This window comes from Orcinus orca, chromosome 18, assembly GCF_937001465.1.
Source record: "Orcinus orca chromosome 18, mOrcOrc1.1, whole genome shotgun sequence".
Lineage (NCBI taxonomy): Eukaryota > Metazoa > Chordata > Mammalia > Artiodactyla > Delphinidae > Orcinus > Orcinus orca.
In genome coordinates this window covers 65,445,172-65,469,084 of record NC_064576.1, presented here as the reverse complement: position 1 = coordinate 65,469,084, position 23,913 = coordinate 65,445,172, and the positions used below count along the sequence as shown (strand labels likewise).

At 36.5% G+C, this 23,913-nt stretch overlaps 1 protein-coding gene across 2 annotated transcripts in view; it reads right to left on the bottom strand.

Moving 5' to 3' along the window:
- TRPC4 (transient receptor potential cation channel subfamily C member 4) overlaps positions 1-23,913 on the bottom strand; it is a 161,996-nt gene that overhangs the window by 27,272 nt on the left and 110,811 nt on the right. For both annotated transcript variants that reach the window (XM_049701357.1, XM_033410077.2), the window contains exon 5: positions 7,201-7,340. In XM_049701357.1, the coding sequence (XP_049557314.1) occupies positions 7,201-7,340 (140 nt within the window). The remainder of the gene's footprint in view (positions 1-7,200; positions 7,341-23,913) is intronic.

Below are 23,913 nucleotides of genomic sequence, written 5' to 3'. Positions count from 1 at the left end.
CTCATCGGTCGCCCTCTGGAGGCTTGGAGCACAGGGATCCAATGCCAAGATTCTCATGTAAGTAAATAATTTGTCTGTTCTCTGACCCAGAAACCTTGTTTCCTGTTAATCAATGGAGATATGAACCTTTAGAAATTATCTCTTGATTACACTCTTTTAACTTTACTTTTTAAATTTTCTTCTACCATTCACATCTATGTATATTTAGCTTAGGTTTTTAAATATAGGCATTATTTTACAAAAGGAATTCTAAAAATTCTTACATACCATACTGTTCTGTGAATTTGTAGAGAAAAATGGTAATTCTTCAGTGATTAAATGTATTTCCCACAGCTATCGTTAGAACTGAAAAGATTAACTCTAATTTTAAAGTTTTCTTTGGCTCTATTTTCTAAAAACTATTCGCAAAATCTATATTCATGTTTCATCTTTGCATGTTTGCCTCAAGCCATAGTGATGGTTCTTCTCAGTATCCTTTGCAGGCCCTTCTTCCTCACTTTCCCCTTAAACGTTGACTTTGCTTTTCAAACTCCTTCTCTTCTCATTCTGTCTATTCTCCCTGGATGTTGCCTGTGATTTCAACTGTCATTTACATGCTGGTGACTCCCGATTCCACATCTCCAGCCCAGAAATCGCACCTTTACAATCATAGTTTATATTCTCCTGCCTCTTGACTTCTCCTCTTAGAAATCTCACAGGTGTCTCCAACTCACAGGCCAGAATTGAAACGCATCATGTTTTCATCCTCAAGCTCCTTCTCAGTTTCTGCTTTCTCGTCTCAGTGAATGGCAGCCAATCACCCAAGGCAGCATTTGATTTGATCTGATAGTCTTCCAAACTTGCAGCCTCTAAAACTGAAATCTTAGATGTGCTGCTCACTGCTCTACATTGGTATTCTCATTGTTAAAAAAGTTCCTCTATTTCCCACAGAAATTATTTTAATAGCCTCCCAACTCTTCTCCCTGCCTTGAACCTTGTCCCTACTTTCCTCTAGAATCATCTTTTAAAAGGGTCAATCAGATCATCTCACATCTTGCTTAATGTTCTTCGATGACTGCAATGTCCTCGGGATGAAATTCCGATTTCCCAGCCTGTCACATGAAGCCTCGGGAATCTAGGTCTTGACTTTCTTTTGCAATTGACCTGCCACTTATACCCAATTACGTACTTACTACTCTGGCTCAGACCTTTAGTGCTGGCAATTCCCCAGATTACCCTCACGTTCTCATCAAAATGCCTTTCTATGAATACTGGACCCTTTGTTTAGAATGGATTTAAATTCCAATCATTTTGATTCTTTGGCTATTATTCAGTTATGAAATATGTGTTGAGTGCCTACTCTGTATCAGGAGCTAACTTCAGGGCTCACAGTGGTAGTCAAACAAGACATAATTCATGCCATGCAGGTTTACAATATAGTGAAGAAGACAGACATTAAATAAGTAATGCCACTCTTTCCCTTGAGAAGTACTCTCAGACCACAGATGTGTAGACACCAGGATCCTGCTGACCAAAGCTGGTAGTTCCATGTTAGACAGAGGTCAAGAGCTATGTACACACCTATAGCCCTTCGAGGACCAGCAGTTCCTGCCCTCTTATTTCTCTCAAAAATCTGCTTTCTAGTATAAACCTACCATAGTTTGGCTTTGTCTTAAGCCTTCATTTCTATTTAGATTCTTTTTAAGAGACTTGGTCCGGTGCAGACCTATGAAATAGAATATTTACCATTGAATCACTTGTCAGATTTCCATGCAGGGAGCTTTGTCTAATGCATTTTTGGTACTGGACATCTAGTATAGTGTTTTATATATGATAGAAGCTCAAAAAGCATTCTAGGGTGAAGAATCATAGCCACATTCCAAAGCATGGTTGTTAGAAAACATGGATGATTTGCGGAAATGTGAGTATCTTAATATAGTTGGAATACGGAGGGTTTGGGAATAGTGATAACTCTAAAAGAAAGATGAAACCAGGTCATGAACCCCTTAGCAGGAGTGTTAGGAGAGGAAAATGGATTGCAGCGTAATATTGGATCATAAGCTCCTTGAATATAGGAAAAGTTCATCTTTGTATTCTCTGTAGTCCAATACACACTTATAAAAGTCAAGCAATCAATCAAAATGGGTAATAATTAATTTAATGCAAAATGAAAACATTTGTCATGCAGAATTAAATAGAAAATGTATGCTGGTTTTAATGTCTGATTTATAAGGTGAAAACCTTTCCCTTTCTATAAGTTGGTTAGATAATTAAGTAGTGAAAGACAATAGGAAGGCATATGATTTTCTCCTGTGGTGGATGATACTAGATTAAATAACTTGGATTTAAATATCTACAGCTCTCTGTCATAAAACTAAAGAATGTTTAGAAAAGTTAAAAAAAAAAAGAAAAGTTCATAATTTGGAGAGTTCACTACAGTTATAGCATCTGTGAAACGGAAACATTTGCCTTCTTTCTAACTGATAAGAAGAGGGATCAGTGAGATAAATACTTAGCACTATTTAGATGAATGGTGCTATGAAAAACTCCAGCAAGACTGTTAAAATAAACGATCTTATTCCTAATCATTGTGATTTTTGAAAATATTATTTATATTACACAGTGGTCGAGGCATAGGAATTTAATCATTTCTGCCAAATGGCTGAAGATAAATATGAAACAAGTTGTACCTAGGGACAGGGACTGGGTAAATTTAGGAGAAAACCAGTCCTAATGAAGATAAGGTAACATTTTCTAAGTGCGCCCAGGCATCAAAAAGCTCTGAATTAACTAACATTTTATACATGGTGAGAAGAGGAAATGACTGACAAACCTTCCCCTTCAAAAAATTCACAGCAAATTAAAAAAAAAAAAAAGCTACAATCTCTGCGCTGTGAAATGCTAATGAATTGAGGCATTTAAGGCAGCGCCACAAAGCCTTGCACAGAAGGAGGACAGTACTGAAATCTCATGAACTTCTGTGCTGTCTTTGTACAATATAATGCTGTTGCATTTTAATAAAAATTAAAAACTGAGTGCTTATATTAAGCTCTATTCTATGTGTTTATTAATGTAATCTTCACAAACATTCTCTGGGACTTGATTAAAAACTGAGTGCTTATATTAAGCTCTATTCTATGTGTTTATTAATGTAATCTTCACAAACATTCTCTGGGACTTGATTATTCCTGTCATTTTACAGGTAAGAAAGTTGAGGCATCAATTAAGTAACTTACCCCACATCACACTGGTAGGAAGTGGTATAGGCAGCAGTCATATGGATCATAGCCCAGACCATGGTTTTGGCTAGAACGACCCTTTTGTATGTTAAAAAAAAAAAAAATCTCCTCCAGGTGGATGAATTGCAAAAGGATAAACCAAATAAGGAAGAATTGCCCTTCTGCCAGACCTATTCTAAGAGGTTTTCCCCCTGAAGACCAATTATGGAAGGGTTTCCCTCTTTGTGGGCTGACAGTTCTTTTGGTCTGGATCCATGGCTTGGCCAAAATCACCGAGGGTTAGATTTTTGCTACCATTTATGCACCTGCAGGCAGAGGATAGAACCTGGGCAATTTCAGTCGAGATCCCAGTTATAACTCCTTGGTCATCTTGCCTGATCCATGAGAAGTGAGCTATTTGCCGGGGAGAAGCATCGAGATGATTCCATCTACCTCATCCTTCATAATAACGAATCAACTACCTTGTGGATCTTACCTCCTAATTAAAATCTAAAGCTTCTCCTATATCCACTGCTCTACTTCAGACATTCATCATCATTTGACTCATCCTCTGCTTTTTAAACCTCATTAATCGTTCCTCTTTATTTATAGGGTCCAAATTCTGTAGCACGATTTGAAAAGTTCTTCCCATGCTCTTCCCGCCCCCATTTCCCTGGCTCATCCCTCTGAGAGCTGACCTCCTTTACCCTCTCAGACTTTTGCACGTTTTGTCTCTTCTCCCTAGAATGCTCATGGACACGATAGGTGCCTACTCACTCTGTCCTCTGAATAGTTTCAGGACACTGCCAGCAAAATTTAGTTCCTTCCTTGATGCCAGCGTGGCCCCTGTTGTAGACTTTATCACACTGTACGGTCTTCATGTGCATTTCTCTTTCCTTACTGAACTGCTTGGAGGCAGGGGCTATATCTCAGGCACCTTTGCATTCTCAGCAAACAGATGGAAAGCTGATTTCTTAGTGTGACCCCATAAATTCTTATTGCTTGATTCACATAATGACTGTTTGCCTTGTTTATAGCAGTCTATTTTTGTTCACAAATAAAGCACCTTTTCCTGAAATAGCAAGTTGTAAGTTATTAAAAATTAGCATAAAAATTGAATGATAGAACAAAAGAAGATGAAGACAGGTGAATCGGCAAATCAGCATATCACAGACTCCCAAAGTAGGTGCTCTTTTGACTATTATCATCATTTAACAGATGATACAGTTGAGGCCCACATTAAATAACTTGCCCCAAATCAGACAGATTGCAAGTGGTAAAGGCAGTCCTAATCCAGAGCTCAGACTCCTTTTCAACTAAAAAAAAAAGCAAATGAAAAGACACAATAAAGACATTACAAAAGGCAAGTCCAGTGGACCAATAATATATGAAGAAGGAGGAAACAGCAGTAGAAGGGAAAGGAGAAAAACTGATCATGCACGCTTACTCTGTAACCAGCACTTTAAATGTATGCACTCATTTACTTCTCATACTAACCACATAAAGCAGAAATTGTTATTCTCCTTATTTTATAGGTGAGGCACAGAGAGTTGAAGAAACAGACCCAAGTTCACATAACTAGTAAGTGATAAAAGAAAACTGAGCCCAGGAAACCCAAGTTTAAAGTGCAGCCATTCAGGACTTCCCTGGTGACGCAGTGGTTACGAATCCGCCTGCCAATGCAGGGGACACGGGTTCAAGCCCTGGTCCAGGAAGATCCCACATGCCCCAGAGCAGCTAAGCCCGTGCACCACAACTACTGAGCCTGTGCTCTAGAGCCTGCGAGCCACAACTACTGAAGTCCATGTGCCTAGAGCCTGTGCTCCACAACAAGAGATGCCACCACAACTAGAGAAAGCCCACACACCACAAGGAAGACCCAACACAGCCAAAAATAATAAATAAATACATAAATAAATAACTTTATTTAAAAAAAAAAGTACAGCCATTCAAACACTACCCACGCAACTCAAGTTTTGGTCACACAAACTAATCATTCAGAAAGAACATTTCATCATCTATATTTACAATCCTAACTGAACGCCTATGGCCAAAGCACATAAACAAACTATGTATTTCCCGAAGAGTCCATGGTATTTACATATTGTCATCAGAGGTAATTTCTGTCTACTTTTCTATCTCCCTTTTTCCCCCCTCTTTCTTTTCTTCTTCATCACTTGGGGTGGGTGAGTTGAATTTTTAACATAAATTTTCCCTTTGTGTAGTATAAAGAAAAATACAGGTGAAAAACTTACAACATTTTAAGAAAATTCAAATTCAGTATCTAAAACCATTAGGCCAAAAATCCACAAGTATCCATTAATTCATGTAACTGTACCCAGTATATACCAGAGGTTTTTTATATATATATATATATATATATATATGTATATATAAAATATATGTTTTATAAGTAAACACCATATAAATAAGACCTGTAAAAATATTGTTTCTTAGTATAAATATTGTATGAGAGAGGATCCTTTTGGCATCAATCCCATGCTTCTCTGAGCTGCTGAATAGAATTTTACAGTCCAGGGCTATTCAAAGTGTCTTCCTTAAACCAGTTACATCAATATCACCTGATGAATTTGCAAGAAATGCAAATTTAGGCCCCTCCTTAATACTCCTGATTCCTGGGAATGGAGAAAAGGAATCTGTTTTAGCAAGCTTTCCGAGTGATTCTTAGCACCTGAAAGTTTGAGAAGAACTGCTATAGTCATGTAATATTAGAATTTTATAAGTGCACAGGACCATAAAAAACAGATGTATTACTTTTTAGTAGAGAGATGTCCAAACCAACTTTATAGATATACTTAAAGATCATTACAGAAGAAAGAAGAATTGGAAGGATATGCATTTCAAAACAGATGTCCATCTCCTACACAGATGCAAAACCTCCTTGGTTAACACAAAACCTTCTGTCATCTTCAGAAGGTCTCAAGGCCATTCACCTTAATGCAGATAGGAAAAATTATCAAATCATGTTTCCATTCTTAAAACACAGCTTGCTTTCCATGAAAGTAGTAGAAAATGCTTTTTCTTAATGTTTATATGAGTGCTGGAGACATTTTAGTTGAACAATTCAGGAAACAACTTTGGGCAATTTTGACCCTGTTATAGCTGAAAATTGCAAGAGTCGACTTAGGACAAGACTACATGAATAAGAATTCACTTACATGTTAGCATTTCCTAGCTCAGCTCATTAGATGGCATGAATTATTCATGTACAATTCAATTAAGCACTGTTTATTTTTTACTAATTCACTCATCATTTTGACACAAATTTTTTTAAAAAGGAAGAGAAAAGGAAAGAGGGAAAAAGAAAGGCAGGAAGGAGGAGGCAATAATATAATACTTTGGTTTGAAAAATATCCCCCAAAGTACAAAATAATCCCAATTGTCATTGCAGAACAAAAACATTTTATGTAAATTATGTGGTTTGGGATAAGATTGATGTTGTAAGAAATACGGGGGAGTATGGGTGTGTGAGATTTCAGCACTGTCATATTGAATGGGGTGAGAAGAAAAAAATTATATTCTGCTCTAATTATATCAAACTATATTAGTTTAAACTGAAATAATAATTTCAATGCTTTGAAAGAGTAATATTTTGATCTATGTAATTTTATCAGTTAGTTGTAACTGATAAAAATAGATTTTGGTTGCTGAAATTTGAAGTGTTTGAGGTAGAATTTCATTAGAAATGGAAAGGATTAGAAATGAGAGCAGCTATTGTGAATCATTTCGAGGCATCATTCAATTTAGGTGCAAGAAAATTGGGTGACAACTTCTATTTGGAAATCTATTAAAATTTGTTTTATGACTATAAACTGTGTATTATCTATGTCTTTTATTCCTATCTCTCAATAAAGTCATGAGATGATGAATTTCACATACAGATAATGCTCTAGGTAACATTATTAATAAAAATAGTAGCAGTGAAAGGTATATCGATACTTATCAGAACTTATGCTTTACCAATAACATAAACAATAGTTACCTTTACAAATGCAACGATTTTCAAGGAGATTGTTGCTAGATATAAGGAGTTCATCACAAAATCCATTAGATTCCACCAATCGTGGATGTAATCTTGAAGTCCACCATCCCACATTTGTTTAATTTCTCCCCATATAAAACCTGCAATTATAGAAAGATTCACATAAGTGTGATTTTTCAATGAAATCACTAAAAACAGAGATCTATAATTAGGAATTAGAGAATCTTGGAGCTTCCAGAGACTACATAGTTACTCTAAATGCAACACCTATTTTTATAGGTAGTAATAATTGAGTCCCAGTCAGATTTTAAAACTTTCAGGACATTTAGCTAATTTGTAGAGAATTCTCTTGGGGCAGCTTCACTTTCTTTTATCCATCTGATAAATTGATAAGGTTGTGCAGTTTTGAATCAAACTATAATTCCTCTATACCTATATATCTTTCTCTGGAAAATATCATAACGTTTATTTGTAAACAGATACTTGAAGATATTTTTCCTCCCAAATCAAAATGACTCAAAGATTTATGAAAGAACAGTGTATCTAGTGAACATAACTGGCTTAATGCCTTTAAGCAGGGTACTTTGTGGTGTTTTTGTAAGCAATTAACACCTTCAGAGATCTGATTTCAGTTCTGGACAGAAGACGATTATAACATTCATACTTCAATAAAAGACCTTATATCTAGCAGTAGCTTTAAAGCTATATCCAAAGAAAATAAAAATCACTTTCCTTTATTATGGTCATGTTTTTAATAGGAAAGATTTTATTTTCAAATATTAGAAAGCACTTAAAAATATCACTGTATATCATTATTCTACTTCCATAATCGTATTAAATTTTCATAAATCTATTTTTACAGCCTAATGATGAGAAAGAAAGATATCAAAATATCTAGAATCAGGAAATATTAAAAGGATAAATATGATTTTAAAGCTATATTAAAGCAAGAAAACAACATGACTTTTAAGGTAATGATAGTTTGAAACATTGAATGTGGGTAGCACAGAGTTTCATATCTGTCCTACACTAAAAGCAAGAAAAAGTCATATAACTATAGAATTATGACTTTTCATGAATCCGTCAGAGAGGTGAGAAACCAAGGAGCCTATACTTCAAAGAAAAACAGGTTCCTGTAAAGAGAGTGACGAGGTGAGCATTAGTTCCCCTGTGGCAGAGTGCAGGGTAAGAAACACTGGCATCGGGCTTCCCTGGTGGCACAGTGGTTGAGAGTCCACCTGCCGATGCAGGGGACACGGGTTCGTGCCCCGGTCTGGGAAGATCCCACATGCCACGGAGCGGCTGGGCCCGTGAGCCATGGCCGCTGAACCTGCGCGTCCAGAGCCTGTGCTCTGCAACGGGAGAGGCCACAACAGTGAGAGGCCCGCGTACCGCAAAAAAAAAAAAAAAAAAAAGAAACACTGGCATCATACAAGAGAGAAGGACAATTTCAGAAAACCTTCTTAAACAAAATTCTAAAGGCTGTGAGCTAGTGTGAGAGGACAGAACCCCTGGGAGACACAGGGGGGCGTCCACTCACTAGTAAGCTCATCTCCATAGACCTCACCACTGCTCAAGAGGCTGGTTCTGGGGGGAAGGCACAAAGCCCTACCCAAGCTCCTCTCCCCTATGAAGCAGAACATGTTAGCCCTGTGGGAGAAGCAGAAAACAGTCCAGGGCCTAGAGTTTATACTAATATCCTTAGAGACTTCCTACCACAGGAGGAAGGGCAGGAAACTCTCTTCGGCACATGACCTGCACAGTTTTACTGCCTTGAGAAGGAAGATTTGGATCACTGAGAAGCTCCACCCAGGTGTAGTTTTACCTAAGTCTGACCCTAGACCTAGACAACAGACAAGCTTCCTGCCTCACATCACCAGGCTGACAAACACCGAGTAAGAAGCAGAAGCTGACAACCACTGGAGGAGTGGCAAACATATGGATAGTAAGTCCCTCAGAGGCAGAGGTGCTCAAGGAAGGCCAAAAGCTGTGGGTGGAGCAGGAATTCTGATAATAATCCTCTTCCCCACTTGTCTTAGTCTGTTCAGGCTGCTATAACAAAGCATCATAGATGAGCTGTTTTATAAACAACAGAAATTTACTTTTCATAGATCCGGAGGCTACAAGTCTAAGATCAGGGTATCAGGGTCAGGCTCTGGTGAGGGCCCTCTTTCATGTTGCAGACTGCTGACCTCTCTGTGGATCCTCACTTGGCAGAAAGAAAGCGAGCTAGCTCTCTGGTCTGTTCTTATAAGGGCACTAATCCCATTCTTGAGGGCTCCACACTCATGACCCAATTGCCTCCCAAAGGCTCCACCTCCAAAAACCATCACATTGTGAGTCAGGATTTCAGTGTGTGACTTTTGTGGGGGGGGGGCAAAGACTTGTAGCCCATAACACCACTCTAAGCAGAAGTGTATGGTAGGCTGAAACTGATTGTAGCAACAATGAAACCCAAACCCAGCTCAGCTCCTGATTATATTGTGTCAAATTCCTGCACTAATGTTCTAGCAGAAGAGGTATGTCCATTTTCAAGCATAAATGCTATACACTTCTGTCTAACCTTCTGCATAGGCAGAATAAATACCCTCACAAAATACACACGTATGAGCACATGAGCACCATGTTACATCATACTCAAACTGTTCAAAAAAAGATAAAGAAAAATTATTGAAGACATCACAGGGAGGGGGTGGGTGGATATAAAAGACACGTTGCATACAAAGGAAGAAATATAGGACTGATATCAAACTGATTATCTGAAACCACGCAGGACAGACTGACATCATTAAAGTGCTGAAAAGAAAAAAAGTCAATCCAGAATTCTATACACAGCACAAATATCTCTAATAAATGAAGGGTAGTGAAAAACTTTTTTCAGACAATCAAAAATTCAGACAGAGACCCATGCTACAAGAAATGCTAAAGGGATATTTTTTAGGCAGAACGTATATGATATTAAACAGAAATTTAGGTTTATAAAAAGAAATAAAAATCTCTATGCAGGAACTGTTAAAATGAAAATAAATATAAAATAGTTTTTCTTATTTCAAATTGCTCTAACAGATCATTGACTGCATAAAGCAAAAATAGCATATAGCAAAAATGTATTGTGGTTTATAACATGTATAACATATGTAAAGGTAAAACATATGACAACATTAGCACAGAAGATGAGGAAGAGGAATTAGAAACAAACTATCATAAGGTTCTTATACTACATGCAAAGCAAAATATTATTTGAAGTTTGACTGTGATAAATTAAATTTTACATTGTAAATCCTAGGGCTTTCTCTCAAAATATTTTTAAATGCATAAATAGCCACAAATGTAAATAAACATGGAGTTATAATAAATGATGCAAGAACAGGCAGAAAAAAAAGGGAAAAATACAGCAATAGATGGGGCAAATAGGAAAAACAATAGGGTAGATTTTAATTCTGTCAATATCAAAAATTACGTTGAATGAAAGGTAGGGTCTAAACACACTACTTAAAAGACAGAGATGTTCACATAGAATAAAGATGCAAAACACAACTATATGACAATTCATCGATAGGTTAAACATAAAGGAATAACAACGTTACCATGAAATACTAATTCAAAAAAACTTAGATGGTTATATTAATGTAAGACTAGATATATTTCAGAAGAAGTGTTACTGGGTATGTACAGGGATATAACATAGGATAAAAAGGTCAAATCACTCTGAAGGCAGAACAGTCCTAAATATGAATGCAGCTAACAAAATAACCTGATAATGCAAGATGCCATAGAATTTAAATACAAATAGAGAAAGGTACAATTATAGTCTTTACTTTTCCTCTCTATAAGTAAATGAATCAGTAGGCAGAAGTTTAGTAAGAATATAGAAGTTCTGAACAACACTACCAACAGTCTGAAAATAGCAGAAGATAACACATATATATGGAATCTAAGAAAAAAAAAAAGGTCATGAAGAACCTAGGGGTAAGATGGGAATAAAGACACAGACCTACTAGAGAATGGACTTGAGGATATGGGGAGGGGGAAGGGTAAGCTGGGACAAAGTGAGAGAGTGGCATGGACATATATACACTACCAAACGTAAAACAGATAGCTAGTGGGAAGCAGCCGCATAGCACAGGGAGATCAGCTCGGTCCTTTGTGACCACATAGAGGGGTGGGATAGGGAGGGTGGGAGGGAGAGAGACGCAAGAGGGAAGAGATATGGGAACATATGTATATGTGTGACTGATTCACTTTGTTATAAAGCAGAAACTAACACACCATTGTAAAGCAATTATACTCCAAGAAAGATGTTAAAAAAAAAAAAGAAAATAGCAGAAGACATTTTTTTGAAGTGCACATGGAACATTCACTAAGATAGACTATATAACTTCAACATATTTATACATGTTGAAATGTTGAAATGTTTACCATGACAACATAGCAAACAAAAAGTCAGTTATAAAATGTACCTCAAAATCCCCAAATATTTTGCAATTAAATAATATGCTTCTGATAACTTTTGGTTAAAGAGAAATTAACAGAATAATTAGATAATATTTTGAAATGATTACAAATGAAAATACAACTGAAAGTTCTGTGATGCAGTTAACACAGTACTTAGAGTAGAATGCTTAATTAGAAAACAATAAAGGTCTCAAATCAGTGATCTCAGCTTCAACTGTGACACTGAAAAGAAGAGCAAATTAAACCCAAAACAAACAGAAGAAAGAAAATTTTAAAGCAGAAATCAATAAATTTTAAAATATAAAACTTGAGAAAAGTCAATGAAAACAGAATCTAATTCTCTGAAATGGTCACTAAAATTGATAAAAGTCTAGCTAGAATGGTCAAGAAAAAAAAAGAAGATATAAATGATCCATATCAGAAATGAAAGAAGGGACATAAATACAGATCTTACAGACTTCATAAGGATAAGTGATAAAATGAACTTGATACTCATAAATTTCACAACTTAAATAAACTGGACATTTTCCCGGAAAGACATAACCTTCCTAACTCACATAAGAGGACATAGAATAACCTGAATTGTCCTATATTCATTAAAGAAAATGAATTCATAGTTAAAAACCTTCCAGCAAAGAAAAATTCAGGTCCAGTTCCTTCATGGTGATTCTACCAAACATTTAAGGAAAAAATAATGCCAGTGCTAATCAAACACTTACAAAATTACAAGAAAAAATGTTTAAAAAGTATGTATTATTCTGATAAAAAGTCATACAAAAATAATACAAAGAAAACTACACGCTAATAACCCTTTGAATATGCATAAAATCCTCAACAGATATTAGTAAATTAAATACAGTAATATATAAACTTAATAATAAGTCATGACCAAATGCTGTTTTTCCCAGAAATGCAAGATTGTTTGAAAATTTAAGAATCAATCAATGCAATTTGTCACATCAACAGATATTTTGGGAAAAAAATCTACCATCATACTTATTTTGTAAAGGGCCAGAAAATAAATAATTTAGGCTTTGCAATTAATGAATGAGTGTGGCTTTGTTATAATGAAACTATTTATAAAAACTGTCAAAGGGCCTGATTTGGCCTACTGGGCCACAGTTTGTCCTATATCTTGATTGTGGTGGTGCTATATGATTGTATGTGTTTGTCAACATTTTATATACCTGTGCCCTAGAAAAAAAAATTTTAAAGTAGTGGCAGCAAAAGTTTAAAATAGTAAAAAATTTTAAAAATTTAAAAGTAGTGGCAGCAAAAATTATGAGAGATTTATGCTGGACAATGGAAATAGGGTTAGATTTAAAATAAAGAAATATAATAAAGTATCAATTGTGATATATTGCTGATAGATGTGTTTGAAAATTTGCACAATAGAACTCTGGAAGAAATAAAAGTATATTAGTCCATAATTATTTAGTGAAAACTAGCAATAGTTATTTAATATTATTAATAAAGTTTTATTTTAAAATTTTGTCACATTTAAATTAAGAACCCAGATGAGGACTGATTTCAGTTGAATTAAATATAGAGTGCATTTTAAAGTCTGCTGTAGACCACAGCTTTATTCTAGATTTGTTGTTATATCCAGCTTCCCCTTTGAAGTTTCTTTCATAAATAAATCTCTCTTGAGAACTCAGATAAAATTGGGCATATTTGGGGAGGTGATAATGATCACTGACTCCTTATTGAAGAAAGGAATATATAAGATCTGAATAAGATGTGATACACGCACTGATTTTATAGCTTGTGGGAAACTTACAATTTATATTATGCAATGAGGAAAAATGTTCGGTACTCATGGAAATACTCTCCTCTCACACATTCGTGGTGCTTTTTCCTACTGAGCCTGGGTACAGTCTCAGAATCCAGCACGCAACCACAACCTACATAAGAAATCTAAGGCCCCAAGAGGCCGTGTGACTAAAGCCAGTTAGTGGAGAAACCAGAACAGGATACCAGTCTCCTTAGGCAGTGCTCTTAGACAATATTTTCTTACTCCTGAGATTTCACAGTGGAGCTTATTTGTTTTGTTTTGCTTGAAACTTTGCCAATTCCCAGAGAGGAGGCGATGTGAGCATTGCAATCGTTGACTGAACAAATGCATTCAAGTTCACTTTCATCAGAAGGCATAGTGATAAAGTCAGGTGAGTGAATTGCCAGGCTCAGCTCAACTAGTAATCAGCTTTGTAATCTTAGCCAGTAGTCTCGTCCTTCTAGGTTTCAGTTATCTCACTTCAAAAAAAGAAAGGTTTGGATTATCACAGAATTCTATAGATAGAATCATACAAGAAGTATATATAATTCTACCTTAATGGTATAAATAAGCCAGACACTGATTCTTCCTGTTTGAATTATCAATATTCTATGAAAATCAGTCATCACAATAGCTGACATGAGAGATTAAAAGCTTTTCTGTACCAGAGGGCACACACCAGCTTTGGTCTGCCCCAGAAAGCAGAAATTGGATCTATGATATGAAAGTTATAGAACGGAACCTTCTTGCCCAATGTAAGGGGGATTCTCTGGCAGAGTTGTCCCCAAACTGGAATGGATCACCGTTTGAGGTTACGATTCCAATGCAGAGCCTGGAATGTCTTTGATCAGTCATACTCCAGAGAAATTCTAGCAATGAGTGGAGACTTGTTCCACTGGACCTCTAAAGGTCATTCCAACTTTATGAATTTGTGATTCTGGTGTTTTCAAATTTTGTATGTATTTTAAAATGAAATATATTTAAAAATACCTACTAACCAACAAGAGGGTTTATATTTTATTTCCCTTTATAGATAAATTGTATCTCTTTTTTTGCTTCTACCCAACTGGAAAGCCAAATGGGATTATTAAGTCACCAAAATACGGAACTTCAAATATTTTGTGGGTAATTATGTAAAAGAGTAAAGACACCAAAACTAACTGCTTTAGAGGGGAAGGAGGTATGAAGAAGCAGTTAGGAGCTCAGTAGAAAGCAGCATTTTAACCTGGAGCCCCTTAATATCTGAGCAGACTCTGTTCCTATTAGACAGGTTCAAGGACATGACACTTCAATAGATGACCTCTAAGGTTTCTGAAGAAGAGTCAAAACAAAAACTCACAATTCGGATATATTACAGTTCCTTTGGAGTTCAAAGAATAGACATAAAATCTAACCTTCTGAATTATACAAAAATTATATTACTCCTGACTTTGGAAAGGCACAACTGTATGGAAAAAACAGAGATCCTGATGAAATTGAGGACTTAGCCCACTGTTTTTTCAACCTGAACTGTAAATGAGACTGTCAGTCAGTGCTGGTTGGCTAATGGGGTTTGGGATCTTTTGTTTTCAAAGCACCAGACTGTAGGATCACTTCCTACAGCTGTTTGGATCACTTCCTGTATCACCACATCCTTGTTTGATGACATTGATTTCTATTTGTTATGAGCACGTTAGTGAAATACCAAGTTTCCTCTATTCTGGCAATATTCACCGAAATTTTAGAAGAAACAAGCCTTTAGAAAAACTAGAAGGTGCTATTAACTGGCTGAAACATGCATCCAGATAGTAAACTATTCATGGTAACCAAAAAACGACTAAAGCAAACAAAGCTTGAGGGAGCTTCTGTCAGAAAATGTTTGTGCTGGTCCCACAATGGGAACATTTCAAAGTTATTCTCTGCTGTTTATAAACAGGTGACATGATTTCTCAGCGTGGTGGTGGAAGTCTAATTACAAGCATTGATCTAAGACTGCAGGGACCAACCACGGAAAGATCGCAGTACCAGTGAGTCAGAGAACTTCCTTTAAAAATATTTGTGGATGCCTGGAAGTCTGGGCTATTGTTTTCTACCTTTCCCATAACAGTTTTCACCAGGGCTATTCTGTCATAGCCCATCACGTGAAGCTGGCTGTGGGGGGCGGATGGAGCAGGCAGACCTCCGATGCTGCACTTAGCAGCCTCGATTTCACGTGAGAAATGTGTAGCTCTGCACACAGACCTCTCGCCTCTCCTTTCTTGCTGTCAGTATTTACACGAAGAGTAAATAACCCCAAGCAAAGAGCAAGTCAGCTTTTCACCTGCGACACCTCTGAGGGCTTTTTACAGCAGCCCCAGAGCTAGTCGAGGGATCTGGCCTTGGAAGTCCCTTGACAGAACACTGAAATCCAGGCTGTGGCACCAATCAATGAAGATAAAGGCAACAAAAAAGAATTCTTCTTCGCTGGAGGGTTTTATTCCCTCCCCAAGTCAGGAAACAAAAAGGTAGTTTCTTGTCAAAATTCTGCTTTTGTACAAAAAGAAATCTAAATGCAGTTATTTTACTCAGTAGAGACTCACATTATGCCAGACCCATAAGAGGCACTAAGTTAAGGGGCGGCTGCTACGGTCTCAGCGTTCTTCTTAAAACCCAAACAAAGATAAAGAGCCTCGAGTATCCAGTTTCTGAAGAGAGCGTCCAGAAAACTGCAGCCCTTCCCGCTGGGGATTCCTGAGGGGTGAGGACCATATCTGCTACCAGCCTCCTGCCACACTCTAACCCATGGGTTATACAGAGAGAACGCTGGGAAGAGGGGCCCAGAGAGCTGTGAGCTCAGGGCACTGCAGTTCGGGTGCTAGCGACCTCACCAGCACCGCCACCTCCCTAGGTCAAGTGTAGGAGACTCCACGAAAACGCCTCACAAAGATGGGGGTTTCTGCAAGGAGAAGCTGGCTCTTAACGCCTGCTGGGGCATCTTCCCAAGCACTTGGGCTGCTCGTCTCTCACTTGGCTTGCACTTCAGGGGAAACAAACCAACAGTGGGTCTTCCCCAGGCAGCTGGGGAGCTGGCAGCAGCCTGGCCCCTTGCCACCTGAGGAAGTAAGGTTTTGTGATCTCTTGGGGGAGCTAGTGCTTATCACAGGAAGAAGCCGGGCTTTAGCCATCTTGTTCTCCTGCCCTTACTAGGGTCACAGGACCCATAAAGGGGCCAACTGCTGGTTATGAGTTCCCAGACTGGAAGATGTCAGGCAGAGCTGAAACTCGGATTCAGAGAACTATGTAGTGTGCAGGTACACAGGACCCTCTAAAGAACACTCATGGACCCATCAGGAGAGTCAGAGGGTCAAGACCTGTCACATAGGCCACTCAGTATAAGCCAGAGATGCAGACAACCAACAAGGGAAGAGCTGTGACCAGGGTACCAAGGAGGTAAAGAAGACTTCTAACTTTTCCTGACATCCTTCTTGCCTGCAGAAACCAAGCAATGGGGAGAACAGAAAAAGTCTATGTCCCTCCTTCCATTCCAGTGTTGGGGTCGAAGGATGAGCAAAAAATGAATATTTCCGGGTCCTTTGATGCACGTGTCAGGCCTTTGTGGGGAAGAGGAGAGCTTTCAACTGATGGTAAGCTTCCTGTTTTAAACTGAACTGGGACTACTTTTTAATAACTCAAAATTTCAGGAAATTGATGATATCTACCAGACAGATAGTGAAGGGAAAGGATATTTGGTGCAGGGTGGTTGGGAAGAGTGATTGGAAAAGGTTAAACCATTTCATGTTTAGATTCTAATGAGTCTCAATTCCTCAATAAAGCTGAAATCGGAACTAAATACGAAACCTGCATAAAATTTGGTTTCTAGAATTGTTTCTTAATCTTTAGTGTTTAAAGACCTCTGAAATTTCTGAATCAGTCAACCAAGGGGAGAATTCAAAATCTAAATTTTTCATAAAAAATTCACAGTGATTATGATTATAGTCAGCACACCACGTTTCAAGAAACTCTGACTTAAAGGGACAGTGAATAGTCAAATATGCTTAGTTTGAAGACATCTAAAAACCCTTAAATTACTACAGTTTTGATAGCATCAATTTAACATTTAGAGGAAAAACATTAGGAATATACAATTAAGGAAGTACACGTTTTGAAACTGTGCCAAGGAACAATACAATGCTAGTTTTCGATTAAGATGTAAAAAATGTAGAACTTTAGAATTCTAGCTCATCAGATTGCTTACGACATAAATGTAGTAACTTAAAAATCAAGTAAAATGTTTCTGTCAATGCAGTATTAGACTTTTTATAGGATTTCTGTTTAATTTAAAATTTTCCATGAGAACTAAGGCATTATATATTTATGTAGGTGGAAAAACAATGAATAAATATTCCTCAGGTCTTAAGTCACCTTTTCAATGAGTGGCAGTAGTTGCTTAATAAATATTTTTGAATGAGTGATTATTAATTTTTCACTATGAAGATTACCACTTTCCACCTACTATAAGCTTCTATTTTTGAAACAATTATGTGCAAAAGAAATATAATTATCTCTTTACATTTCCTGAAGACCCGCTACACACACACATACATATACACACCAATGAAAGATTAAAAAATTAATGATATCCCTGGAAGCAAGGAAATTTAGCTTTAGGTCTTAGCAAGTGAACATGGAAACTAAAAGGGAAGCATCTCAAGGTCATGGCAAAGGACTTTATTCTTTCTTTCTTAGAATAGAAATTGCTTCTGTCAGTATTAGGGAACCATTTATAATGCATGTGTTTTAGAACAGAGACCGGTGGTGGAGACGAAGATGGAGGGTCCTGCTGATGTGATGCTGATGGCAACGGTAAGTTCGCTATATTAACAAGCATCACCTTCAATAGGAAATTATATCAAGTGTGTATCTCAAAGAGCGTTGCATCTTTAATAAATTAGAAACGTGGTCCACTCAAATTTGACCTTTGTAAAGACTTAAGTTGGTAAACAGAGGCAGAGAAAACAGGAAAGAAGTCTGTGGATGGAAACTTGAGTTCTTGGGCTGTTTTTGCCCCTTTAAATTCCATTTCTCACACTCCGAGGGCAGTATTTATGGACGATAAAGGCTCTAGCTCTGGAGTTAGACTAACTGGAGTTTGAATCTAGTATCTACCATTTGTTAGCTCCTTGAACCTAGGAAAGTGATCTCACTTTTCTAAGCCTATTTCCTCTCTATTAAATGAGATACTAACATCATTTATTATACGTAAAGTGGAGTTGACTATGAAGTTCAAATAAAAACACACATTTGAATCACTTAGCACAGTGCCAAATTTCTTAGTTTCTATTGTTATTACCACCATCACTACTATTACCATTATTGTTATTCTGAACTAACAGAAACCACTTCCAGCTTACCGCCAATCTTTTACTCTGACCCTCCCTCATTTCCTATGTACTCCTCTTTTCCTATCTTTTCTCCTCTTCCCTTGAACCATCAGAACCACGGTCGTCAAACATTCTCCCAAGGCCTGTAGATTTCACTTGTTGGTGCACCAAATTTGTATTGCATATATGACCTAAAAGACTTAATTTTCTCTCCACTAAAGAAGTCAATAGTCTGTAATGGCTTATATGGGGAAAGAATCTAAAAAAGAGTGGGTATATGTATACGTATAACTGATTCACTTTTCTGTACACCTGAAACTAACACAACACTGTAAATCAACTGTACACCAATAAAAAGTATTAAAAAATAGAAAAGGAAGTCATTTGGTCAGCAATGGTGTGTGCACACTGAACAATTTACAACTATATGAATACTTTGTTGTTTGAGATTTTACTGTGTTAGTCTTGATAAATCTTGGTAAAGATGACTTTAAAATTTCTTCCTCACAAATAAACAGGAAAATGAGAATTCTATGTCATGCTGCAATGATTATCTGGTTTTCTGGAAAATTAAAATATCCCTTTAAATTAATAAACGGATGTTCTGCAGCTGTGTTTGAGTTGTCTATATGTGTCTGCAGCTAGTTTGCTGAGGTGGTTAGAATACCTAGTCAAGGGAGAGAGTGGGGAAATCTATAGACTTGTTTCTTATAATTCTTAATTTGGGGGAAGACGGATAATTGAAGGGTGAGGCTGAAAGTACGAGTACCTGAAGGCATGTGATCTTAATGCCTTTTAGACAAAAGATGAAGAAATGGTAATAAGAAAGAAAGAATATATACAGGATTGTTTGTCCCTGAGTCTTTATCTAGATGTGAACGTGATCACCATTTTTTATTTTCCATTTGGCAGGCCTTGTTGAAATTTTCAGATTTGCTAATATCAACCCTTTAAAAGATAAAAATATAAAATAAATTATGAAAATGAGAGGCCAGTTTTGTTGCAGAAAAATTGTTAAATAAGTATGTATTATAGGCAAGACAGAATCTGGATCTTATGAGCAATTCTTAATTTATGCCTAGAAATTCACTGGAAGCTTTTTTTTTTTTTTTTTTGCGGTACTCGGGCCTCTCACTGTTGTGGCCTCTCCCATTGCGGAGCACAGGCTCCGGACGCGCAGGCTCAGCGGCCATGGCTCACGGGCCTAGCCGCTCCGGGGCATGTGGGATCTTCCCGTTCCGGGGCACGAACCCGCATCCCCTGCATTGGCAGGTGGATTTCCAACCACTGCACCACCAGGGAAGCCCTAGAAGCTATTTTTAACAGATCTCATATCTCTTCCTCTGATATATCTTTTCCTCAGTTCACCATTCTCAGCATGCACAGATTTATATGCTATATAATTATGACATATTCTTAAGCACACACATAATATCAAGTCACTTCAGCAGCCATTCGGCAGTATTCTCATTGGGAACAAGGTATTTCCTGCTTTATTAATATGATAGCTTTCATTAACATTCTACTTCTTTTGTGGAAAATGTTATCAATTTCATATTCTTTTTGCTAAGTGATAACTTAAGTCTAATCTGGATGTTTCATATATATGCACACTTTTTTTTTTTTTTGCAGGAGAAGAAGCTATGACACAAATTTAATTGTTACAGTTGAGTTATAATGGATTCTGTGGAAAAATCCAATCTAGTTTTGGGAAGGCTTTAAAAATTAGCATTCAAAAAAGTTTTTTTTTTCACATTTTACTCCACATTATCTCCAGAAACAAATGACATCTACTGGAGTTAAAACTTCTGCTTTAATTTAGATGAATTCTCATAATACGCATTCTACATATAACATGCTATATTTAGTTTGCATTTAAATTCTATATAAAAATGAGTTTCTCATATGAATATTATATTCATTTCATATCCTTAGTATTATATTGTTAAAATCAAACCTTTAATAAATTAAGAGCCTTGGGGTCATGACACAACAGAATACAGAAGTAGACATGTCTCTGATCTGACCCCAGGCTTCTTTTAATCCATCACAGTCTTCCCGGTGATACTTTCTCTCTATTGAAATTGAAAAGCATAGCTCTGTTATCAGGCCATATGCATGCAGGATGAAACTGTTGTTTTACTTTTTACTCTAGTTCAAATGGGTAATTTGACAATCTGAGAAATATACTGGTGTCTATCTGTCTAGAATCTACCTTTCTACTGACAGAGTTCTAACGGAATTATCTGTGATTAGTTTTCTCTGTTGCTTAAAACTGTATCTCTCAAGATGACCAGAATCATAATTTTTATCCCTTTATCAGGCTTTTAAATTTCTTTGCTTATATGCTAAATTCATCCTGACAGCAAACTTAGGTAAGACGATCTCTAGAGGTTATTTGATGGGAGAAAAGAAGGGTTGATAACCTTCAATCTGAAGGAAAAATAATTCGAAAAGCTTTGCTAGAGATGAGCTACAATTTATCAATCACACCACAGCGAAAGGATATAAGGACCACTGTAGATTCTCTTCTAAAGATATCAAACTCAATAGACTTCAATTTATATAGTCAAAAAGATGTTGAACTTCAACAGGAAAGACAGTGAAAATAACACAGAAACATTATTCTCCACTGAACTAAATCACAAGGTATCTGGATCTGTCATGTTGTATAATCTTATTGCTGAAACACAGCAAAGTATATAACATGGAAATTCCCAAGCAAAAACCATACTTCTTCAGATAAAGGGATTGATTTGAGAGGATAAGCTTTAAAGTTAGAAAAATTTTCTATTCAAAAAAGTTGGAAATTTATGATATAAATATATAAAACAAGTAAAGCAAAAGTCTTTTTGCCAGGATAAACAAAATGAGAAGTATCAAAGTAATCATTTCCCTTAAACTACAGTATCATAGGTCTGGGAAAAATCTGAAAATGGAAGGAAAGGAAGTTTAGTAAAATGAAAAAATATTTCTTTACAGAACAAGCAACTCACAGAGGTGACATGAGTTGAAAACCTAAGTCGGTTCAAGGAGACTTGAGAAAAACCCATGCGCAGAACTTCATTCAGTCACTGGGAACATTAACATGATGAGGGAAACACAAGCCACACACTTCTCCGTAAGTCGTGAAGTCTTGTTATTATAAACCTAGAGCCTTACAATGCAGGGACCATGAAATGTACAGTCACTCACTTTACCAAACAGCAGGACTGAGTGAGGCAATATAGAAGGTTCATTGATATAGTCAGCAAATGAGACCATGCTTTTTTTGCGTCTATCACACTTCTGGTAAAAGGTTAAAGGATTCCTACCCTGTTGTCTTTAGCCCTCTTCCCTCCACCCACTCCCTCTCCCCACCAACGAAAAGATCAATTTTCTCTGCACCGATAATGATAGGTCCCCAGGACAGGATAACAGGACACAGTGGGACTGAAGAAGTTATCACTCTGAATCTTTCATCTTATTGATGAAAACACAGAAAATCCTGAGAGATTGTGTCCACCCATAATTTAATAGTCTCTCAGTGGTAGAACTTGGACATGTATTCAAATCCATTTTTCTTCTACAGCCAAATAACATGGAGAATACCCGTTATAATCATGACTCTAGCAAAGCACTTAGAACTCAGCCTTAGATATGAGGCACTCAGAACTCACCAGCCTTGATGAATAATCTGTTTTGACAGATCTATTTGATATAGAAACATTCTTTTTCTCATGCTCTGTTATTTAAGCAAGATGATCATTCATGGGTATTTTTTAAATTCTAGAACATCTCTTTTCATCCTAAAGATTCCCATATAAATGAACTCCCTCTGCAGGATATCTTCAGGAAAGGTTGCCTTTAGCACCTACTTCTTTTGGCTGGAACTATAGTTCTCATAATTAAATTTCTACCTTATTTAACCATTCAGCTGAAATTTGGATACGGTTTCTTCTAGCCAATTTTCACGGAAAATTATGTGACAAGTTTTGCATGTAGGAGGCAGCCAATGACTGTTTTACTTCTATGAATTATTCAAAGTTTGGAGCTTCTAATTTTCATATTATATACCACTTCTGATATTATATCACATATCTCATTGTTTGTTTATTATCCATTTCTTCCAGTAAAATTTAACCTTCATAAGGAGAAGAGATCTTTTCTTTTCTTTTTCTTTCTTTCCTTCCTTTCTTCCTTCCTTCCTTCCTTTCTTTTCCTTTCTTTCTTTCTTTCTTTCTCTTTCTTTCTTTTTCTTTCTTTTTCTTTCATTTTCTTTCTTCATTTTTTCTTTCTTTCTTCTTTTTTTAATTTTTGTTTCACTATTGCCCTGTACTGCCCTTAATCCATAGAAAGTACCCTACATATTTTCATTGACTGTATAAAGAAAAGACTAGAAGTATTATATCTACTTATGCTGCATTATATCTATACCATTTTTCAAAGTGAAATGTTCTGTGTTTCACTTGGGCCACCAGGATTTTTAGACATTCAATATAAGTTACACACAATGGGAAATTTGACTTCCAAAAGCTTCCTTATGAATTGTTCCCAAGAAATTTTCTATGAAGAAAACTCAATAAAGAACAGGTTCCTATGGGGAGATATTTAATTTAAATGGATACAGGTAGGATAATTTTATATTTAATATCAATTGCTATGTCATAATTGTTTTATTCAAAAAGACATTTACAGACTATATAAACCATCCCAAGATCACACTTTACTTCAGATTGAGAATGTATCTTATTTTAACATTCACTTGAGAAGGGTTTTTTTTAATTAATAGAAATATTTGTAAGACATCAAATCTTGTTCCTAAGCACATTTCTTACTGTCAGTACTTACAGTATTTGTAATCTTTAAAAAGTGTATCTATCTCAGATTCAGATACTGGTTTTTTTTTCCTGCCTTTTCCTCATTTTACAGTCTCTCCAGCCGTTTTGACAGTTAATCCAAACTGATCTTCTGAGATTATGAATCATTAAATTTGTCACATATTTTCTAATTAATAAGTGCTGAGATGGATATAATATCAGAGAGGTTTAAAATGATGAGCTAAATTGAGAAAATGTGATTTCTCAGCAAACCACAGTAGGATAGAAGGAAGAATACTTAAATTTTAAATTTTAACTATGACTTCAATAACAAGAGGAAAGGAAA